Source organism: Henckelia pumila, chromosome 3, assembly GCF_033568475.1.
Source record: "Henckelia pumila isolate YLH828 chromosome 3, ASM3356847v2, whole genome shotgun sequence".
Taxonomy (NCBI): domain Eukaryota; kingdom Viridiplantae; phylum Streptophyta; class Magnoliopsida; order Lamiales; family Gesneriaceae; genus Henckelia; species Henckelia pumila.
The window spans coordinates 61,569,107-61,592,649 of NC_133122.1; the positions used below are offsets into that span (position 1 = coordinate 61,569,107).

A 23,543-nucleotide genomic window follows, 5' to 3' on the forward strand; every position below is an offset into this window, starting at 1 on the left:
CTAATAAATTATTTATCAATCACTACCCAACTCCAAAAAAATATCAAAATCTTTGTCCAATCGCATGAAGGGCGCGTGCGCAACAATCATTCATCTGAAGGGGCGAGTGTGTTAATTTTTTAAAAGTTCGGGGTTGAAAATGCTTATTAAAATTTCACATGAAAAAAATGTGCATTTTTAATATTTGACGGTGGCGTGGTTGATGCAAATAAGTAAAAAATTATATATATTGGTGAGAAGGAAAAAAAAAAATTCTCTTAAGTCCTAACCCGCGGCCAACTCAAGTCCGTCTAGGCCTTCTAAAGTGATTCTTGTCTTTTCTTGACAAGTCCCTTTCCAATAATTCATAAACAGCTGGCGACCATTAAATGAATTTTTTTTGCTATTTTTACTTTTATATGAAATAATAATTGTGATCGGATTCTCTCAAAAAAAAAAAACTTAATTGTGATCGGATGATGGTTAGTGGTGGAAATAAATTGGAATAGTTGCAATAAATTTTGGGGTGATCTACATATACAACGAGGGTTACACGTTGGATTACTCATTGCACTTGAAATTACATGATTATCCTTGGACTTTATCAACTCAACGTGTAACTTTCAGTGTACATGTAACATTACCCTAAATTTTATACGAATGAAAAGCTAGTTTTTCCACTCAAAAATATAATCTTGATCAGTTTTTTGTTTTTGTTTTAAAAATTATCTTTGGTCATTTTTCATTCATGATCTTCTCATCAATTGATGAGATGTTAGCATGGGTAATATCTATACTAGTATCCCGATGCACGCGTTGCGTGTGTACATTTTGTTTTTTATTTTTTTAAAAAAACAATACATAATAAATTTTAAAATTAAAAAATAATAAAAATAAAACATTTTTATAAACAAATATTTTATATAGTGAATGTCATATTTGTAAATAAAATAATATCAAAGGGCATAAAGTGAGCTTTTAATGGCTAAAAAATAGGAAACTTTATCAAATGACTATTTTGTCCAATAATTTTGGTTTAATTAAAAATTAAGTTAGGAGATAATGGTAATTTCAAATCAAGCTTCAACAATTAATTTAAAATTTGTTAATTAAAGGGTCTCTATTTTAATAATATAGTAAGATATTAAATCTAATGATTAAATTTGAATTTGAGCGTGTCCATATATTTATATGAATTTCACGTGTAAATCAATTCTTGGTAGTTGGATTCAATACTAAGGTACTACCTTATACTAGTGTGAAGTGTGAACCCTCTCATCATGTACGAATAATTATTCTAAAATGTGGGATCACAATTTTAAAATTTATATATCTATATAAAAAAATGAATAAAAGGTCAAAGTTTTACAATTGTGAAATAACAACTTTGTCCTTTTATTTACACTATAAGTAAAATCATATAAAAATATATAGGGTTATAAAAAGTAAAAACAACACTTTAGTTATAGGTCATAAATGCAAATCAATATTTATATTATATGTAAAATATATTATTATGATAAGGTCAAAATTGACAAAGTGTGTGCAAATTAGATAAGGATTTAGTTTTCAAAAGATTGAAATATCTACATATTTTGTTTTTAATTTTTTTGTAGATAAAATTATCAATATTTATATTATATCTAAAATATATTATTATGATAAGATCAAAATTGACAAAGTATGTGCATATTAGATAAGGATTCAGTTTTCAAAAAGATTGAACTACCAAAATAAATTTTTTTTTATTTTCTACATAAAGTAAATATATGTTTTCAACAAATATTTTAAAAACAAATACACAAAAAAATTAATTAAATACTATTCAATTTCTTAAAAGATTGAAACACCAAATTTTTGATTTTTTTTATGTTTGTAGACGGAATAAACACATATTTTTTTAAAAATCTTATATATTTTAATTCGTATAAGGACATATTGAGATAAAGAATTATATCATGAGTTCATATTTAAATATATAAAAATATTAGATTTGTAAAATTTATTAATATATATATGCTTATTAAATAATAATGATGTTGAAATAAATCAATTCAAATAAAGTCAAGTTTTAATATAAAAGAATAAATAAAAAAACACACCAACACACACACATCATATCATATATAAAAGTAGAAATTAAACTAAAACTAATTTTTCTTCACATAAAAGCTAAAACCATTTAAAAAACTTATGGAGATGAATAATCGGTTATGGATTTTTATAACTTACAAATATCAGTTTGAAGGTAATTATTTTATGTTTAATATATATTGAACATGAGATATATAGGAAATTACAAAATCACTATTACTTATTAAAAAATATATAATAAATTATATTGCTTCAAGACGTACATACACAAGATAAAAAAGACAAATCCATTACACGAAGCATGTAGTAATTTCTCAAGATCAATAAAAAAATAATGAAAAACTCGAGTTGTAATAACTGGATAAATTCTATTAATATTAGATATATGTTTATGGTTGCAGTGTTAAATATTATATCAATTTGATCCATCAACAAGATATATAAATAATTTATTTATTTATAATGAAACTATATAATGATTAAAAATTATTATTAAAATATGTTTTACGTATATGAAGACAAGTCGTTAAACATTTCAATATATCACAAGTATTTAGATACACCAAAATAAATAAGAATATGGATTTACTCTCAAAATATAAAAAAGGTTGAAATAAAAGATTAAATGTAAACGTTTGTAATTAATGACATTTAAAATTCAATACAAATTTCAGCAACAAAAACATTATAAGCAAGAGAAGATAATAATTAGATTTTGAACAACAAGAAATAAATAAAAAAAAAGAGGTTGTCCAACAATTACATCAATCATTAATGATATTGACATACAAATAATAGAAGACGATTCATACCAGAATGTAGTTGGGAACAATGAAATTATTGTTATTCTTACAAATAAAAATTTTTAGTAATAAAAAAGTATGTCCAACGAAAATATAAAATAATAGCGATAGCAAAATGTAAATGATTGATGAAGAAAAAAAATCATCAAAAAAATTCTATTAAAATGATGTGCATATTGATTCTTTCATAGAGAAATAAAAAACGGAAGTTAAATGAAAAAAAAAGTGAAAGAGAGAAAAATCTAAAATATATATAAAAAAATTGTGCAATAATTTAAATTAAGATTTAGAATGAATTTTCTATATTACATTTATTTTTCATAAATCAATAGTCACAAAATAAATAATCAACATATAAGATAAGAAATTACAAAATAAATATTTAATTTAATTAATTTATCTCACTTATTAACAAATACAGAATAAATAATATTGCTTGAAAGCATACATACATGAGATAGAAAATAAAGCAAATTCATGATACGAAACAAATTAACCATAATTGCTCAAAATTAATCAAGAAAAAAATACAAAACACTAGCTCAAATAATTGCATAGTTTCAATATCAATATTGTGACAATGCAAAACTATATTAAATATTATATTTATAAGCTTAAATGAGTTATTGATAATATTTATTTTAAAATGTTAGTGTAGATATAAAATAATGATGACCATAAATGATAAAAATATTGAAAATCAACGGTTACATTTTTGAAAATATTGCAAATTGTTTTATTAGTTGCAATGTTAAAGATTATATTGATTTCATAACTAAACATGTAATAGTTTTTCTTTCAAAAAGTATATATTATCAATTATTATAAAATATACTTTATTTAAAGTACGACAACACTTCAATGAAGGTATGATGTGGACCGAGTCTAAACTTAATCTTATATTAAACCACCCCGTAAAGAAAAGTTTAAACTCACCCAAATGGGTTCACAAACAGGTCCGGGTGGGTATTCTCATTTGGCCAGACCCACCATAGAAATTGCTATTAATAAAAATAATAAGAATATTGATTTTTTCATAGAGAAAAAAACAATGCATGATAAATGAAAAAAATCGTGAAATAGATAAAAATGCAACATATAGAGGAAAACATATTTATTAATAATTTAAATTAAGATTTAGAATGCATTATATATGTTGTTATTATTATTTTTACATAAATCAATACCCGTAAAACAAATAATTAACACATAAATTAGAACATTACAAAATGAATATTTTATTTAATTTGATTAACATATTTTACTTATTAACAAATACATAATAAATTATATCGATTCAGAGCATATATACATAAGAAAGAAAATAAAACAAATGTATGGTACCAAGCATGTCATACTTGCTCAATATTAATCAACAAAATGATGGAAACTCAAGTTAATAATTGCATAAGAATGCATATCAATATTGTGTCAAATTAAAACTATATTAAACATTATATCTATATGCTAACATGAGTTATTGATAATGTATTATTTTAAACTGTTAATATATATAGCAAAAGAATAACGACGACCGTAATTAAGGAACATTGAAACTGTAAGCTTTTGGTAAAGTGACAAATGTTCGGTACTACAATTGGTATCAGAGCTAAGGTCATGAATTCGATTCTCATTGATTACAAGGAGTGCACTGAAGATTGTTGAGTGCAATAATTGTCTTTGTTGGGTAGAATAATCGAACCATGACGCTTGAGCTGCTAGATTATTTCGATTATAGTACTCCGACTTTTTTGTACACATATTAAGAAAAAAAATTGGAAAATTTTTTTTTGTACAAACTTCAAATTTTATTCCTTTAAATGTTTTTAAAAATTATTGCACAATTTGCAAGGTTTAGTTAATATGGGTATATTAGTAAAGAAGTATAAAAAAATATTATTAAATATGATATATGACTATATATTTTGGGACAAAAAATGTGAACTATATAATTGGGATGGAGGGAGTACTATCTAATTAATTGAATAATAATTTAATTCAATTCAATTATTATAAGTCATTTATATCAATAATAATTGTCTTAAATTTAAGATAACGTGTATTAAAATTGGTGTCCTTTAATAGATTTGAGATTATGCATGATTCTAAGATAATAAAATAAAATTAATCATGGTACGAATATTTCTTATGATTATTATGATAACTATTGAACCAATTATAAATAAATTTTATGACATTAGGATAGAATGTTATTTTAAATTGAATAGTTGAATTTATAATTTTATTTGGTTATTATTATTGTTTGTTTTTTTATTTTTTATCTTTTAATTTATATTTATTTTAATTTTCGATCTTTTTTATGACTGATAAACATGATGGACTATGGTAAAAAAAAATCAAAATGAAAATAACATACAAGTTAATTGACAAAAAAAATAAAAACAATATAGAAGCTACATGAATACAAATGAAAATATACTGTAACATGACCAAAAACAAAAAAAAGAGGAGTTATAAGACTGAAAATACAAATTTATCATTAATAGAACAAAAAACGAAACATTTATACAAATAAAAATATCAAAATTGTATTTTTTTCGTTATTTTATATGATTTTTTGTTGAAAAATGTATTCTTATTTATATTTTAATAATTTATAATAAAAATTATATTTAAAAAAATATAATTAAAGAGTTAAAATAATAAATAACTTAGTAGTTTAGTAATTTTTTAATATAATAGTTTAGTAATTTAATGATTAAATTATTTATTTAATTATCATTAATTTTAGTTTGAATCATTATATTTTCAAATATCAATAATAAGACGGACATGTGAAAACTTGTTAATGATTATTATATTATTTCAGTTGATTTTCATAATTAATAATTCAAATATGACTTTTATCATGAGGCCGTGAAAATCTAACTAAATATAATTATTATAAAAAATAATAAATATATATTATAAAAACAAAGTGACATCACGTGCATCGCACGTGCATTTTACTAGTACATAAAAATATAATAAAAAATTGTAAAAAAAAATCAAAGATTCCTTAAACTTTTGTTCCGTATGTATAATACACATGCAATAAATTAATTTGAGCATCACTTGGAGTGTCCAAGTTAGTGTAATTAATAGGGGTGTTAATTCAGGTGGGCCCGGTAGGTTTGACGAAAATAATTCTAAAAATTTCTTCAATTCGAACTCGACCCGAACCCGAATCAACCCAAAAATGCCCAACCCAAACCCAAACCCAAACCCGAACCCGAACCCGAACCCGAACCCGACCAACCCGAACCAACCCGATTTTTTTAAAACAAAATTATTAAATAAAAATTCAAAAAACACAAAAATAATAATAATATTTAATTTAAAACACATAATAACAAAATCTAAACTTATATATAATTTAAATTTGAACTTTTAGTTATAACAAATTTAAAGTATACTTAATATTTAATACAAAAAATAAAAAAATATTTTAAAAAATAAAAATTGTACAAAATAAACATTAAATTTAGAAAATATATTATATCAATATATAATAATTTTTTTTCAAGCATACAACGTATAAAAATGTAGTAAATCTATCTTAATTTTATATAAAAATAATAATAATTAAAAGTTTCGGGTTATTTCGGGTCAACCCGGATTGATCCTAACCCAACCGAAACCCGATTAATTTTTTCGGTTTAGTTTTTGGGTCAATCCGATTCGACCCAAACCCAAGAACCCCCAACCCTAACCTGATATTTTTCGGGTTGAATCGTGTCTAGGGGTGTCGAAATGCAACACGGCCCGTCAACCCGACACGAACCAACACGAAAAAAATCAGGTTTGGGTTGGGGTTTTTCGGGCTCGGGTTGAGTGGGTTCGGGTTAGTGCTAGGTTAGGCGGGTTCGGGTTGGGTCGCGGGTTGGCCCGAATTTTTTTTTTTTGGAAAATATTACATATATTTTTATATATAGTTTGTTTGAACAAAATTTATTGTATATTTATATGATAAATTTTTATCATTTAATATTTATTTTGTACATTTTTTTATTTTTAAACAATTGTTTATTTGATTTAGTAAATATAATTTTAATTTTTTACAATTAAACTTTCAAATTTAAATCGGAGATTTTGTCATTATGTATTTAAATTTAAATATTATTATTATTATTTTTATTTTTTCGAATTATTTTCATTAATTTTTTTAAAAAAATTAAAAAAATAAATAAAATTCGGGTTAGGCGGATTAGGCGGGTTGAGTCGGGTTAGGCGGGTTCGTGTTCGGGTTGGGGGTTTTCAGGTTGCTTCGGATTCGGGTTGAAAAAAAAAATTGCGGGTTAACCCGAAACCCGACCCACCCGACCCGATTGACACCCCTAGTCGTGTCGGGTTGACGGATTGGGTTGAATTTTGACACCCCTAATGTAATAGGTGAATTATACGTTTGTAAACTATTGTGTTAATTCGAGACTTACGTTCACACAAAAAAATAACGATTATGGGTTTCAACGTCATAAAAAAATAAATAATTTGAGTAGTTGGTAGGTCGTTTTTTGATAAGTCACAAAAAAATAAATAAATAATTTGAGTGGTTGACCGGTTGGGTTTTGGTCGTTCTCTGATAAGTCACAATCTAGACTGTTGGTAAAGAGCACACCAATAATTCAACAAATACAGCTTGCAACATTAATTGCGATATTTTTTCTCTTTTTATGTGGATGAAATAAAAAATTGCAATTCAGTAGTGCTGCGAGTCTCCGATCAATTACTCCCATAGGCTATCTCATCGATGTGCTTCTTCAACTTATGTATGTATGTTTGCGCATGTATAAAATATTTGTTAATATAAGAATAATATTTAATTTATTGTTCTTTCTCCAAATGATCAGCAAGAACCAGATCTGTGTATATACTTTGATCAAGAATCCTCTTTTTGGCCGAAAAATTAAATGTACATCTGATCATCCAGGTAAGTTTTCTAGTTCATTTAATAAAATGAGATTATTAAATGATTAATATATAAATGATAAAAAAAAATTATTGATATAGTAATGTAATATAAAGTGATAAAATAATATTGTGTTTGGTATGAGCTTTTATAGTGAGATAAAAAAAAAATTTATTTTTGAAAAAAAACTGACCTTGATCTATATTAATATTATATTTTTTAAATAGAGTAGAAATAGGCTTTTTTTTTTTATTTATTTGTGGGGTGTAGAGAAAAGGCAGAATGAGAAACAACGAGTGTGATTTAATTGACAAAAAAAATAAAAACAATATAGAAGCTACATGAATACAAATGAAAATATACTGTAACATGACCAAAAACAAAAAAAAGAGGAGTTATAAGACTGAAAATAAAAATTTATCATTAATAGAACAAAAAACGAAACATTTATACAAATAAAAATATCAAAATTGTATTTTTTTCGTTATTTTATATGATTTTTTGTTGAAAAATGTATTCTTATTTATATTTTAATAATTTATAATAAAAATTATATTTAAAAAAATATAATTAAAGAGTTAAAATAATAAATAACTTAGTAGTTTAGTAATTTTTTAATATAATAGTTTAGTAATTTAATGATTAAATTATTTATTTAATTATCATTAATTTTAGTTTGAATCATTATATTTTCAAATATCAATAATAAGACGGACATGTGAAAACTTGTTAATGATTATTATATTATTTCAGTTGATTTTCATAATTAATAATTCAAATATGACTTTTATCATGAGGCCGTGAAAATCTAACTAAATATAATTATTATAAAAAATAATAAATATATATTATAAAAACAAAGTGACATCACGTGCATCGCACGTGCATTTTACTAGTACATAAAAATATAATAAAAAATTATAAAAAAAAATCTAAGATTCCTTAAACTTTTGTTCCGTATGTATAATACACATGCAATAAATTAATTTGAGCATCACTTGGAGTGTCCAAGTTAGTGTAATTAATAGGGGTGTTAATTCAGGTGGGCCCGGTAGGTTTGACGAAAATAATTCTAAAAATTTCTTCAATTCGAACTCGACCCGAACCCGAATCAACCCAAAAATGCCCAACCCAAACCCAAACCCGAACCCGAACCCGAACCCGACCAACCCGAACCAACCCGATTTTTTTAAAACAAAATTATTAAATAAAAATTCAAAAAACACAAAAATAATAATAATATTTAATTTAAAACACATAATAACAAAATCTAAACTTATATATAATTTAAATTTGAACTTTTAGTTATAACAAATTTAAAGTATACTTAATATTTAATACAAAAAATAAAAAAATATTTTAAAAAATAAAAATTGTACAAAATAAACATTAAATTTAGAAAATATATTATATCAATATATAATAATTTTTTTTCAAGCATACAACGTATAAAAATGTAGTAAATCTATCTTAATTTTATATAAAAATAATAATAATTAAAAGTTTCGGGTTATTTCGGGTCAACCCGGATTGATCCTAACCCAACCGAAACCCGATTAATTTTTTCGGTTTAGTTTTTGGGTCAATCCGATTCGACCCAAACCCAAAAACCCCCAACCCTAACCTGATATTTTTCGGGTTGAATCGTGTCTAGGGGTGTCAAAATGCAACACGGCCCGTCAACCCGACACGAACCAATACGAAAAAAATCAGGTTTGGGTTGGGGTTTTTCGGGTTCGGGTTGAGTGGGTTCGGGTTAGTGCTAGGTTAGGCGGGTTCGGGTTGGGTCGCGGGTTGGCACGAATTTTTTTTTTTTGGAAAATATTACATATATTTTTATATATAGTTTGTTTGAACAAAATTTATTGTATATTTATATGATAAATTTTTATCATTTAATATTTATTTTGTACATTTTTTTATTTTTTAAACAATTGTTTATTTGATTTAGTAAATATAATTTTAATTTTTTACAATTAAACTTTCAAATTTAAATCAGAGATTTTGTCATTATGTATTTAAATTTAAATATTATTATTATTATTTTTATTTTTTCGAATTATTTTCATTAATTTTTTCAAAAAAATTAAAAAAATAAATAAAATTCGGGTTAGGCGGATTAGGCGGGTTGAGTCGGGTTAGGCGGGTTCGTGTTCGGGTTGGGGGTTTTCAGGTTGCTTCGGATTCGGGTTGAAAAAAAAAAAATTGCGGGTTAACCCGAAACCCGACCCACCCGACCCGATTGACACCCCTAGTCGTGTCGGGTTGACGGATTGGGTTGAATTTTGACACCCCTAATGTAATAGGTGAATTATACGTTTGTAAACTATTGTGTTAATTCGAGACTTACGTTCACACAAAAAAATAACGATTATGGGTTTCAACGTCATAAAAAAATAAATAATTTGAGTAGTTGGTAGGTCGTTTTTTGATAAGTCACAAAAAAATAAATAAATAATTTGAGTGGTTGACCGGTTGGGTTTTGGTCGTTCTCTGATAAGTCACAATCTAGACTGTTGGTAAAGAGCACACCAATAATTCAACAAATACAGCTTGCAACATTAATTGCGATATTTTTTCTCTTTTTATGTGGATGAAATAAAAAATTGCAATTCAGTAGTGCTGCGAGTCTCCGATCAATTACTCCCATAGGCTATCTCATCGATGTGCTTCTTCAACTTATGTATGTATGTTTGCGCATGTATAAAATATTTGTTAATATAAGAATAATATTTAATTTATTGTTCTTTCTCCAAATGATCAGCAAGAACCAGATCTGTGTATATACTTTGATCACGAATCCTCTTTTTGGCCGAAAAATTAAATGTACATCTGATCATCCAGGTAAGTTTTCTAGTTCATTTAATAAAATGAGATTATTAAATGATAAATATATAAATGATAAAAAAAAATTATTGATATAGTAATGTAATATAAAGTGATAAAATAATATTGTGTTTGGTATGATTTTTTATAGTGAGATAAAAAAAATATTTTTATTTTTGAAAAAAAACTGACCTTGATCTATATTAATATTATATTTTTTAAATTGAGTAGAGAAAAGGCAGAATGAGAATCAACGAGTGTGATTGCATAATCGATAGTTAGTACAAGGGAATAAGGTAGGTTTATTTTCCTCCAATTAATATGGGTTTGTCTTAGGCGAATGAATTGAGCATAAATGTTAAAAATCCAATTTTGGCTAATACAATCAAGAAATCTCAACCTCCATTGATACTCAATCTAGCTCGATCTCGTTCACGACTTGAAGTAGAGTAGTACTTGAAGTAAAGTAGAGCACTCATTTTGACGTAAAGGTCGCATCTTTTTAAAAACTGAATTTCTAGTTCTAGAATAGATATTAATTGAGAATATTTCCTTGTAATCTTTATATTTTGCAGCATAACAATATTTTGAAAGGACTCGAAGAAGCAAAAAATGGCAGAGAGTGCAGTATCTTTTCTCTTGGATCAGCTTACTGTGTTGCTCTTAGAGGAGCGAAAATTGCTTGGAGGGATTGGAAATAATGCAGTCTACATTCGAGATGAATTGGGACACATGAGGGCCTTCCTTCGAGCTGCTGATGCAAAAGAAGAAAGCGATGAGCTACTCAAAGAATGGGTCAAGCAAGTGCGTGAAATCACTTACGACACTGAAGATGTTCTTGCCATGTACATGCTCCGATTTTCCTATCAACGTCGTGACACGAGTTGGTTGAATCGGTACATAAAAAAGATGTATTGCTCGATGAAAAATTTGAGATCCCGCCATCGAATTGCTTCTGAATTCCAAATTATCAAGTTGAGACTGGAAAATGTTTCCAAGAGTCGCGAGAGATTCAAAGACGTGTACAATGATATGAATGAACGATCAAGCAATAAAACATATGACACTCGAGGTGATGCGCTTCTATTGGAAGAAGCAGAGGTCGTGGGCATCGAAAAGCCAAAGAAACAACTTTTAGATTGGCTTATGCAGAGTGATGATGATGGGCTTAAGGTCATTTCAGTGGTAGGCATGGGTGGTTTGGGTAAAACAACCCTTGTTAAAAAGATCTACGATGATGCATCGGTGAAGGCCAATTTCAATAGCCATGTGTGGATTACTGTTTCAGAAAACTTCAACTTGGAGCATCTTTTGCGAGAAATGATTAAAGATCTTGCTAATGAAATCAACCTTCCACGGCCTCAAATTCTGGAAGCAATGACTGGTGCCAAAATGAAAGAGTATGTTCATGAGTTTCTCAAGGATAAAACTTACTTGATTGTCCTTGATGATGTTTGGAAAGTCGGTGCATGGGAATCCATTAGACGCGCATTTCCAAGAACGAGTGCTCGTGGACGCATCATCATCACCACACGTTTGGAAGAAGTAGGCAATGTTGCCTGTTGCGAGAAAAATGATCATCTGTATCATTTAAATTGTTTGGCTCCTGAAAAATCGGAAGAGTTGTTTTACAGAAAGGCATTTCCGCGTAATTCATGTCCCCTGTATTTAACTGAAATCTCAAGAAGTATTTTACGAAGATGTGAGGGCTTGCCGCTTGCAATTGTAGTTATTGGCGGCCTCTTAGCAACCAAAGACAACAATCTTGAAGATTGGAAAATGTTTGAGCGTAAGATTGGTGTCGAATCACAAGAGGACTCTCTCAAAGGAATGAACAAATTGCTGTCTCTTAGCTATTACGACCTGCCCTACTATCTCAAAGCTTGCTTCTTATATTTGAGCATTTTTCCAGAAGATGAATTGCTCTTAAAGTGGAAAATAATTCGACTATGGATAACAGAAGGTTTCGTGGTGGCAAAAGAGGGAAATACACCAGAAGAAGTGGCAGAGTCCTACCTTAACGAGCTTCTCAACAGAAGTCTAATCCAGGTAGCAGATACATATCAAGATGGAAGGCCAAGAAAGTTTCGTATCCATGACATTCTACGAAACTTCATCATTTCAAAATCAAAAGAACAAAATCTTCTCACAGTAGCCTGTGGAGAAGAAATGAGCTGTCCTGATAAGATCCGACGCATGGCAATTAGTACTTCAACAAAGGAAAGCTGCAACTTTAAGTATCTTCGCTCTTTGTTTTGGTTGGAGTACTTTGCAGATTCAGAATCTGGAATGATGATGTTCCAAAAGGTTTTGGGGGGTCGTTGTAGACTATTGAAAATTTTAGATATAAGAGGAGCTCCAATAGAAAGCATCCCAACTGAAGTGTTCCAACTCTATTACCTCACATATCTCGGCTTAAGGAGGACAAACATCAAACTCATTCCAAAATCAATCGGAAATCTTGAAAACTTAGAGACCTTAGATCTCAAGAAATCCAAAGTGACCGAATTGCCCATTGAGATTCTGAAACTTCACAAGCTTCGCCATCTACTTGTATACACATACGGAGATATAAAAACTTTTCATTCTATTGCAAGAACCTTGAAGGCTCCGTATTCAATAGGATGCAACTTGACATGCTTACAAAAGCTTTGTTTTATAGATGCAGATGAAGCAGCAGATGGCATAAAAATAGTGCGGGAAATAGGGAAGCTAACTCAACTGCCAAGATTAGGCATTACAAAGCTGAGAAGAGAAGACGGAAAGGATCTTTGCTCCTCATTAGGGAAACTTACCAAACTGCGCACATTACTCTTTATCTTCTTCTTCGCCTTTGCCATTTCTTAGTAAAGTCATTCTGAGGGGACGTATGGAGAAGTTTCCTCAATGGTGTATTCCCTTGAAGGGCTCACGGAACTACACTTGAGCTGGAGCAGATTAAGAGAGGATCCATTACAACACCTGGGAGATTTGCCCAATCTGTTATTCCTATACATGGGCCAACTTTCATATGAAGGTGAAGAATTAATTTTCAAGGACAGAAAATTTCAGAACCTCAAGACTCTGCATCTTCGGGAACTAAGAAGATTGACAAGTGTGAGAGTGGAGAAGGGTTGCATGCCTCATCTGGTAAAAATGACACTTCGGGATTGTAAACTAATGGAGGAGTTGCCAGAGGGCATCGACCATCTAACCAATCTCAAGGATGTGTTGCTCATTGAAATGTCGGAGAAATTCATTAGGAGAGTTGCCATGCAGAAACGTGCAGGAGGGCTTGCGCATTATTTGGGGAACTCTTTATTTCAACCTACCTTTATATATAAATGGACACGATGGCTGCCGTAGATAATTTAAGATCATTTCAACCTACCTTTATATATAAAACCTACCTGTATAAAAAGTGTCTTTATTGTTCATCCAACTGTGAAAATTAATCAATATATGTGGGGTCTGGATAAATCTCTAGATATTGTTTGGGGAACTCTTAAGTAAGATCTTATTTACCCATAATTGGATGGGTAAGTCGTATGTTTAATACACTTTGATCCCATTATTAATGTCATTATTTGAATAATAAAGACTTGTAATTAATGTGTCTATCATGATATATATATATATATATATATATATATATATATATATATATATATATACTAGGAAAGTGCACGTGCGATGCAGCACGTGATAAACCTAAAATTATATGTATGTTTATTAATATATATAATAAACATTAAAGATATATGATGGACAATGGTCATAGACATTATTTTCAAATTAAACAAAAGTATATAACACCAATAACTTAAAAATCATAATGTTCATTATGGGTACTTTGTTAAGTTTCAAAATTAAAAATATGCAGAAAGGGGTTGAGCGTAAGCTAGCGCATGTTTCTCAAGTTAGGGTACGTGTCAATAATAAAAGGACACGATGGCTGAAGTAGATAATTGGATGGGTAAGTCGTATGTTTAATAAACTTTGATATTGTTGTGAAAAAGTAAAAATTTATAGTAAAAAGTAAAAATTCCAAAAACTCAAAATATATCAAATACTAAACTTTATAATTCTTCTCTCTAAAATTGTGTATTTTCTTCACAAATATTGAGGTCTATTTATAGACCATCAATTGAGAAATGTCCAAGAAATAAATATGTCATCCATTACATATTCAAAAATTAAAAATATCATCACATCACCATCACAATAATTTTCAATCTAATTTTAATATATAATTTACAATACTCCCCCTTGTGATGATGATCGTGATATGATGACTGTCTTTATTACGTGTTTATGCTGCCTCGTTAAAAACCTTACTAGGAAAAACCCAGTGGGATAAAAACCATAGCAAGGAAAAAAGAGTGCAGCCACGTAAACTCCCCCTCATGTTAATATGAGTGATTCTTCACATATTCCGTAGATTGCGCATCCCAATGTTGTATATATGCTTTCTGAATATCGTCGTGGGAAGTGCCTTTGTGAAGAGATCTGATGAGTTCTCACTTGATTGAATGTAACAGATATCAATATCTTTATTCTTCTCAAGCTCTTGAGTGTAGGCAAAGAATTTTGGGGGGATATGTTTTGTTCTGTCACTTTTGATGTATCCTTCTTTCATTTGAGAAATACATGCAGCATTGTCTTCATATAACGTCACAGGCTTCTTGTCTACTGATAATCCACAAGAAGTTTGGATATGTTGTGTCATTGATTTTAACCATACACATTCACGACTTGCTTCATGTAATGCAATAATCTCGGCGTGATTTGATAAAGTTGTTACGAGTGTTTGTTTCTGTGAACGCCAAGAAATTGCGGTGCCTCCACGAGTAAATACATATCCGGTTTGGGAACGTGCCTTATGTGGATCAGATAAATATCCAGCATCAGCATAACCAATGATACTTTGAATGGTGTCTTTTGAGTACAAAAGTCCCAAATCTGTCGTTCCTCGTAGATAACGGAATATATGTTTAATTCCGTTCCAGTGCCTTTTTGTTGGATATGAACTGAATCTTGCCAATAAATTTACAGCAAAAGATATATCAGGTCTAGTGCAATTTGCAAGATACATAAGGGCACCAATGGCACTTAGATATGGTACTTCAGGACCAAGAATAACTTCATCACCTTCACATGGACGAAATGGATCTTTTTCTATGTTTAATGATCTTACAACCATTGGAGTACTTAATGGATTTGATTTATCCATATTAAAACGTTTAAGGATCTTTTCTGTATAATTTGCCTGGTGAACAAAAATTCCACATTCTTTTTGTTCAATTTGCAAACCCAGGCAATACTTGGTTTTTCCAAGATCCTTCATTTCGAATTCTTCTTTCAAGTACATCATAACTTCTTGAATTTCTTTATTTGTTCCAATGATATTTAAATCATCAACATATACATCAATAATTACACATCCGGATGTTGTTTTCTTGATGAAAACACAAGGGCATATTGGATCATTTACATATCCCTTTTTCATCAAGTGCTCACTTAGTCGATTATACCACATTCGGCCGGATTGTTTTAACCCATATAATGATCTTTGCAATTTTACAGAATAAAATTCTCTGGGTTTTGAACTTTGTGCTTCAGACATCTTAAATCCTTCAGGGATTTTCATGTATATATCACTATCAAGTGATCCGTATAAGTATGCTGTAACAACATCCATAAGACACATTTCCAAATTTTCAGACACTGCCAAACTAATCAAATATCGAAACGTAATTGCATCCATAACAGGAGAATACGTTTCTTCATAATCAATTCCAGACCTTTGAGAAAAACCTTGTGCAACAAGTCTAGCTTTATATCTGACTATTTCATTTTTCTCATTTCTTTTTCGAATAAAAACCCATTTGTATCCAACAGGTTTTACACCTTCAGGTGTGAGGACTATAGGTCCAAAAACATTACGTTTATTCAGCGAATCCAATTCAACCTGGATGGCATCTTTCCATTTGGCCCAATCATGACGAGTTTTACATTCACCAAAAGATTTTGGTTCATGATCCTCATTTTCATTTATGATGTCACAAGCCACATTATAAGAAAATATCTCATCAATATTTTCTATGTCTTTTCGGTTCCATATTTTTCCAGTATTAATATAATTGATAGAGATTTCACGATTCTCGTCAGTTTGTGGTTCTGACAGAACATTTTCATCATCAGGCGTTTCTTCTGGAACACCATTTTCTATTTTATGATCATCGTGTTTCTCTATGCCTTTTTTTTTTCCGAGGATTTTTATCCTTGGAACCGACTGGCCTTCCACGCTTCAAGCGTTTTATGACATCATGAGTGTCTTCAATTTGTTTCTTTGGAATTTCAATTCGAGCAGGGGCATTTACAGCATGTATATATGATTTTGTTACCCCTTTTGTGTCTGCAAATGCATCTGGCATTTGATTTGCAATTCTTTGCAAGTGCACAATTTGCTGTACATCTTTCTCACATTGTTTGGTCCTTGGATCCAAATGTAACAATGATGGTACATACCATGTGATTTCTTTTTCGATGTGTTTCTTTTCTCCCCCTAACATTGGAAAGATTTCTTCATTAAAATGACAATCAGCAAAACGTGCTGTAAACACATCGCCTGTCTGAGGCTCAAGATATCGAATGATTGATGGGCTATCATAACCGATATAAATACCGATTTTTCTTTGAGGACCCATTTTTGATCGTTGAGGTGGTGCAATAGGCACATACACCATACATCCAAAAATTCTCAAATGAGAAATATTTGGTTCTTTACCAAATGCAAGCTGCAATGGGGAGAATTTATGATATGCACTTGGTCTGATGCGAATTAATGCCGCAGCATGTAAAATTGCATGTCCCCATATAGAAATAGGGAGCTTTGTTCTCATAATCATTGGTCTAGCAATCAGTTGTAGACGTTTAATCAATGATTCAGCTAATCCATTCTGTGTATGAACATGAGCAACATGATGTTCAACAGTAATTCCCATTGACATACAATAGTCATTGAAAGTTTGGGAAGTAAATTCTCCAGCATTATCAAGTCTTATTTTCTTGATTGTATAATCGGGAAATTGATTCCGCAATTTTATTATTTGAGCCATTAATCTTGCAAATGCCACATTTCGAGTTGACAATAAGCATACATGTGACCATCTGCTGGAGGCATCGATCAATACCATAAAATATCAAAATGGTCCACATGGTGGATGAATTGGCCCACAAATATCACCCTGAATACGTTCAAGAAATATGGGTGATTCTGTTTGGATTTTAGCTGGCGATGGTCTTATAATAAGTTTTCCAAGAGAACATGCTTTACATTGAAACTTATTATTCTGAAAGATCTTCTGGTCTTTCAATGGATGACCATGCGTATTTTCAATAATTCTTCGCATCATTATTGAACCAGGATGTCCCAATCGATCATGCCAATTGGTTAATATTGAAGAACTATTAACCACCATATTTGATTCGATTGGCCTTATATGTGTATAATGCAATCCAGTAGGAAGCATTGATAATTTTTCAACCACATATTTCTTTCCTGATTTATATGTGGTAAGACACATATATTTCTGATTTCCATCAGTTATCGTCTCAGTATCATATCCATGAGAATATATGTCAGTAAAACTCAACAAATTTCTTTTCGATTCTGGTGAATACAAAGCATCATTTATCAAAAATTTTGTACCATTAGGTACAAAAAATGTGCTTTTCCACAACCCTCAATCAAGTCTACAGGACCTGATATTGTATTCACCATTGTTTTTGTTGGTTTTATTTCCAAGAAATATCTTTCATCTCGCAGAATAGTGTGCGTTGTACCACTATCCGGTATGCAAATTTCCATGATATTATTTCCATGTTTGCTCATAGCATTTTCCATATCAAACTTTTTCTTGTGTTTGTGAGCTTCGAAAAATTTTACGGAGTCTTCGAGCGATCGTGCTGATAACGTGTTGTGAAAAAGTAAAAATTTATAGTAAAAAGTAAAAACTCCAAAAACTCAAAATATATCAAACACTAAACTTTATAATTCTTCTCTCTAAAATTGTGTATTTTCTTCACAAATATTGAGGTCTATTTATAGACCATCAATTGAGAAATGTCCAAGAAATAAATATGTCATCCATTACATATTCAAAAATTAAAAATATCATCACATCACCATCACAATAATTTTCAATCTAATTTTAATATATAATTTACAATAGATACCATTATTTGAATAATAAAGAGTTGTAATTAATGTGTCCATCTTGATAAATATATTATATTACGTGGTATCTATTTTTATAGGATATTTTAATTTTGAAAACATATTCAATTATTTTTATGCAAAAACTCTATGTACTAGAGTAGATTTATTTTGTTTAAATAAACAAAATGTAATAAAATTTATTTACATGTAATAACATTATAAAAAGGAATAAATATGTTTATGTTGAAGATATGTGATTATTTATGTCTTTATTTTTTATGATTTTATTTATATATTTTAGGTCCTATAATTTAAAAATATCATAAATCAGTCCCTAAAAATATATTTAACCATAAAATAATTGATAAGGACTAATTGTGTTGCAATTTTCAAAGCTTAATGACTAAAAATGTTGCTTTAAAATATTAATGACCAAAAACATTTTGATATGAAAGTATAAGAACTAAAAATGTACTTTTATCCTTTTATTGTTTACTCTTTTTAAGTTAAAAGAATAAAATTTTCAAATAACTTACCATTTTAAATGAGACACCTTAACAAGTCCAACTATGTAAATAATATAGTCAATATTCCACTGTTAGAATTTTCAACTATAAACACAAACTATAATGTACAATAAAACAATAGTAAAATCAAATGTATTTTATTATATTTTGTGAATTTAATGGAAATTCACACCTGAAACAGAAAAATAAATAGAAACGATTTAACATAGATTGATCAAAGCATGAGAATCAATCCAATTTATGTATAAAGAAGACGAATTCAAAACATAACGTTTGATAAAAAAAAAACAAATCTCAAATTAAATTAATTAATATAATAACGAAAACAACTTGATTCTCCTCAAGAAAATAAATACAAAAAACGGAAGTAGCATATTCTCTAAGAAAAAATAATAAATACAAATAAACGAAAGAAATTGAATTTCAAGACCCAAAAATAAAAAAAAACATATCACATACAAATATGAAGAAATAGATTAACACAGTGTTTGGTTCAATTGATAGAATTATTGAATGATTATTAAATGAATGATAAAAGAAATGATAAATAAGGATTGATAATTTGTGTTAAAAATAGTATTGTATTTGGTTTGATTTTTAGGAATAAGATTAAATAATGGTTTAAATTTTTTTTGCCAAAAATACCATTTATATTTTATTGGATAGATGATTTTTAGATTGAAGGGAAAGGGTAATTATGGAATTTATGAGTAAGATAAAAACAAGGATAAATAATACTAGGGTGAGAGGAGTGTTTAGTTAACCTACTATAAAACAACTTTATCCTTTCTAGGTTAGATTAGCTTGTTTTAATAAAAATCCTACCAAACAATGGATTAAATGAAAAATCACACGCAAACCTACTTAATCTTATGTACCAAACACTGCGTAAGAGATTATGTAAATCTAATCTAATCTAATATGCCTTAAAAAGTGTGAGTTTAATTGTCAAATGTCAACTTTATCCTTGTGTGAACATTATAATGGTGAGAGTTTAATTGTGGGATGCCTATTTTGTCCTTGTGCCAACATTTAAAGAAGGTGAGTGGAATTATCTTCCTCTTAAATGCTTGCCTCTTAATTTATTGTAGATGAATTTTTATCCTACAAATATTTTGTCTTTCATTAATTGTTCAATTAATTTTTTGTCATGCACTCTTCGATTTATTGTGTAATATAAAATAAATTGTGTTTTTTTATTAATTGTCAAATGTCCACTTTGTACTTGTGTGAATATTAAAATTGTGAGAGTTTAATTGTGGCATGTCGATTTTGTTCTTGTGCCAACATTTAAAGAAGGTGAGTGAAATTGTATTCCTCTTAAATGTTTGCCTCTTAATTTATTGTCATGTTAGATGAATTTTTATTCTACAAATATTTTTTTGCCTCTCATTGTTCAATTAAATTTTTGTCATGCACTCTTCGATTTATTGTGTAAATATAAAATAAATTGTGTTTTTTATGTTCAATGTGTAAATAATTTTGTTTATCATCCAAATTGTCCTTATGTTTAAATGATTGCCTTAAATTGATGCTTGTATCCACATTTGGGAGTTTTTATGTATCCACTAAACTTTTTCATTTTATTTCCACTAAATTAAAAAATTATTTATTCGATAATAACCGTGTTGAATGGAAATTGAATGAAAATTAAAAGGTTTAGTTGTCATCATTTGAAACTTAATTGGATAAAAATAATAGTTGATAGCATAAAAATAATTAAAATAATGGTACACTACAAGAAAAAGGACTTTTCGCGGCGTGCAATGTGCGCCGCGGATAGCTATAATAATTCAACAGCAGCATCCACAGAAATCCAAATTGGCCCATTCAAAACATTGTAAAATAATTCAATTTGCTCTCAATCTGCAAAATTATGGTTTGGACACTTTCGTAGTAATTCTTCATAGCAATCACATGCTTCATACAATTGCTCATAATCTTGTTGTCTGAATGTAGTGATCTCAATTTTCAGTTGGGTAGACTTGGCAGGCGAAAAATACTTAGCCAAAAATTTAGAAGACATATCATCCCATGTGGTAATACTCCCAAGAGGCAGTGATTGCAACCAACTACGAGCATTGTCTCTAAAAGAGAAGGAGAACAGTCGTAGTCTGATGGTGTCTTCATTAACACCATGAATCTTTATATTTTCAGCAATTTCCAGAAAAGTGAGCAAGTGCAAATTACGATCTTCAGTAGCTGCACCCCTAAACTGATTCTGTTGCACCATGTTGATTAATGCTGGCTTCAACTCAAAATTATTAGCCGTGATATTCTGCTGAGAAATTCCAGAATAGTGATTGTTGATCACCGGTCTAAAATGATATCTGATTGGCACCGGACCGTTATTTTCACCTTCTCCTCTGTTTTCTCTATTTTCAGCCATTTGTTGCAACTCTTCTCTTCTAGCTTTTCTCAATGTTTTCGCAGTTTTCTCAATTTCTGGATCAAAGAGCTGTGAGTCGTAACTTTGTCTTTTTTGCATAAACTGCATAAACAAAGAAGATAAAATTTAAATTAAAAACCAATAAAATAAAAATTTGCTCTAAATCAAATTTAATACTAATTAGTACAATTTAATATAAATCAAATAAAATCCATTCCCTGGCAACGACGCCAAATACTTGTTGCATGTTTTTCGCTCGCAAACGTACGATATCAAGTTTTAATATAGAGATTAAGTCCAAGTCGATCTCACAGAGAATGAATAAAATGATATCATATTAAATATTTGAAACTAATAATTTTTTTTCCTATTTAGAGCTACGATAATGGTTTTTAATTCAAGTAACTTAAATTTGCAATAAATAAATTTAATTAACAACGAGTTTGCAAGACGAAAGTTCAATGAAAGATAAATTATAGAGGTTCAACTTCACTTGACTATCCACCACAATTTATTTGAATTATAAATTCTTATAGTTTATTAGCCAAGAATTCCTATTATTTTCTACTCCCCTCTATCAAGTGTTAAGCAGAAATTCGCATCTAAGTGAACTAAATATTTCTATCTAAGTTCAATTATTAAATCCGGTTAATAGCGCATTAATTATTCTAACGACTTCTATGTCTCTCGAACAATATAAACACCAAAGATGTATTTTCCTATGTCGTATTCAAAATCCCCTCTCTCGAGTGATAGATTCCAAATAATAAATCATTCAATCTATGATCAGTAAATTGAAAGCATTAAAATAAGTAAAACACAAATAAATTGTACGAAGAATTCAAATATATAATAAATCAAAACATCAAAATCATGGATTCAAGTCAAGATCCATGTAGCCTCTAGACAAAGAAATTAGTTCATGAAGAGTTTAATCAATAAACTAAACATGTTTTTCAAATACTTCATCAAATTAAAAATAGAGTATCAAAGAGAATCAAGAAGCAAAGATAGAATAAGCTTCACCGTCGCTGAATGATGTCGTCTTCCGCCCTGTACCGAATTCTTTGGCTCTTGTGCTCTCCCAAATCTCTCAGTCATCACAAACCCTTGACAAAACTTGATAATCCCTCAATTAATCCAAGAAATATTTTTAAAAACTGAGAGAAAAAGTTTCCAAAAATACGACGAAGTGGGCGTGGGTGTGCTGTCTTCTGGGCGCAGGGGCGCTAATCGGGTAACTTTTTCGTCGGAAATGTCTTGCCTAGAGCGGGTGCGCCCTGTGCGAGACTCACTTTCTTGCATCAACTTCGATATTCACACTCCCTTTTTGATTCGATCTTATTTTCTTCTCTCATTTCATCTTTTTCACTTCTTTTTCTCACCAAAAATTTATTGTCACCTAATCCTACAAACGACTCAAACAAACAAATTTACGCATAATATCACTCGATACATAACAAAAGCCAAGTTAATTCATATAAAATATAAGTGCAGAAATTGCACTTATCAATGTGCGATGGAGATTTGGACCAATTATTTATTCTATTCTATGATTACTTGATTTTGTCATTGTTATCCTGTTATATGTTGAAGCGTAGATAACTTCTTCATAAATTTATATTTTATGAATAACATTAAAAGGTGGATTTATAATTAAAACGAGTGACATAATCCAAGGACTTACAATATACATAGATATATGGTGTGGAGTATATGTTGATAGTCATAGTCCAATAGGTCGAAAGTTATGAGATTTCACGGAGCGTCATGCAATTCGGTAGTGATAAATGATCAAAGATATTTTATTATT

General features: G+C 29.2%; 1 protein-coding gene across 3 annotated transcripts; it reads left to right on the forward strand.

Moving 5' to 3' along the window:
- The first annotated feature begins 10,335 nt into the window (after positions 1–10,335).
- On the forward strand, positions 10,336–14,092 carry LOC140891462 (disease resistance protein RPM1-like). Of its 3 annotated transcripts, XM_073299956.1 has the most exons (3): positions 10,336–10,468; positions 10,550–10,629; positions 11,187–14,092. In XM_073299956.1, the coding sequence occupies exon 3, from the start codon at positions 11,224–11,226 to the stop codon at positions 13,456–13,458; it is 2,235 nt and encodes a 744-aa protein (XP_073156057.1). In that variant the 5' UTR covers positions 10,336–10,468; positions 10,550–10,629; positions 11,187–11,223; the 3' UTR covers positions 13,459–14,092. The 3 variants fall into 3 exon arrangements, with proteins under 3 accessions (XP_073156057.1, XP_073156058.1, XP_073156059.1); XM_073299957.1 differs by lacking the exon at positions 10,336–10,468 and having other exon boundaries at positions 10,479–10,629; XM_073299958.1 differs by lacking the exons at positions 10,336–10,468; positions 10,550–10,629 and adding an exon at positions 10,711–11,102.
- Positions 14,093–23,543: the final 9,451 nt, after the last annotated feature.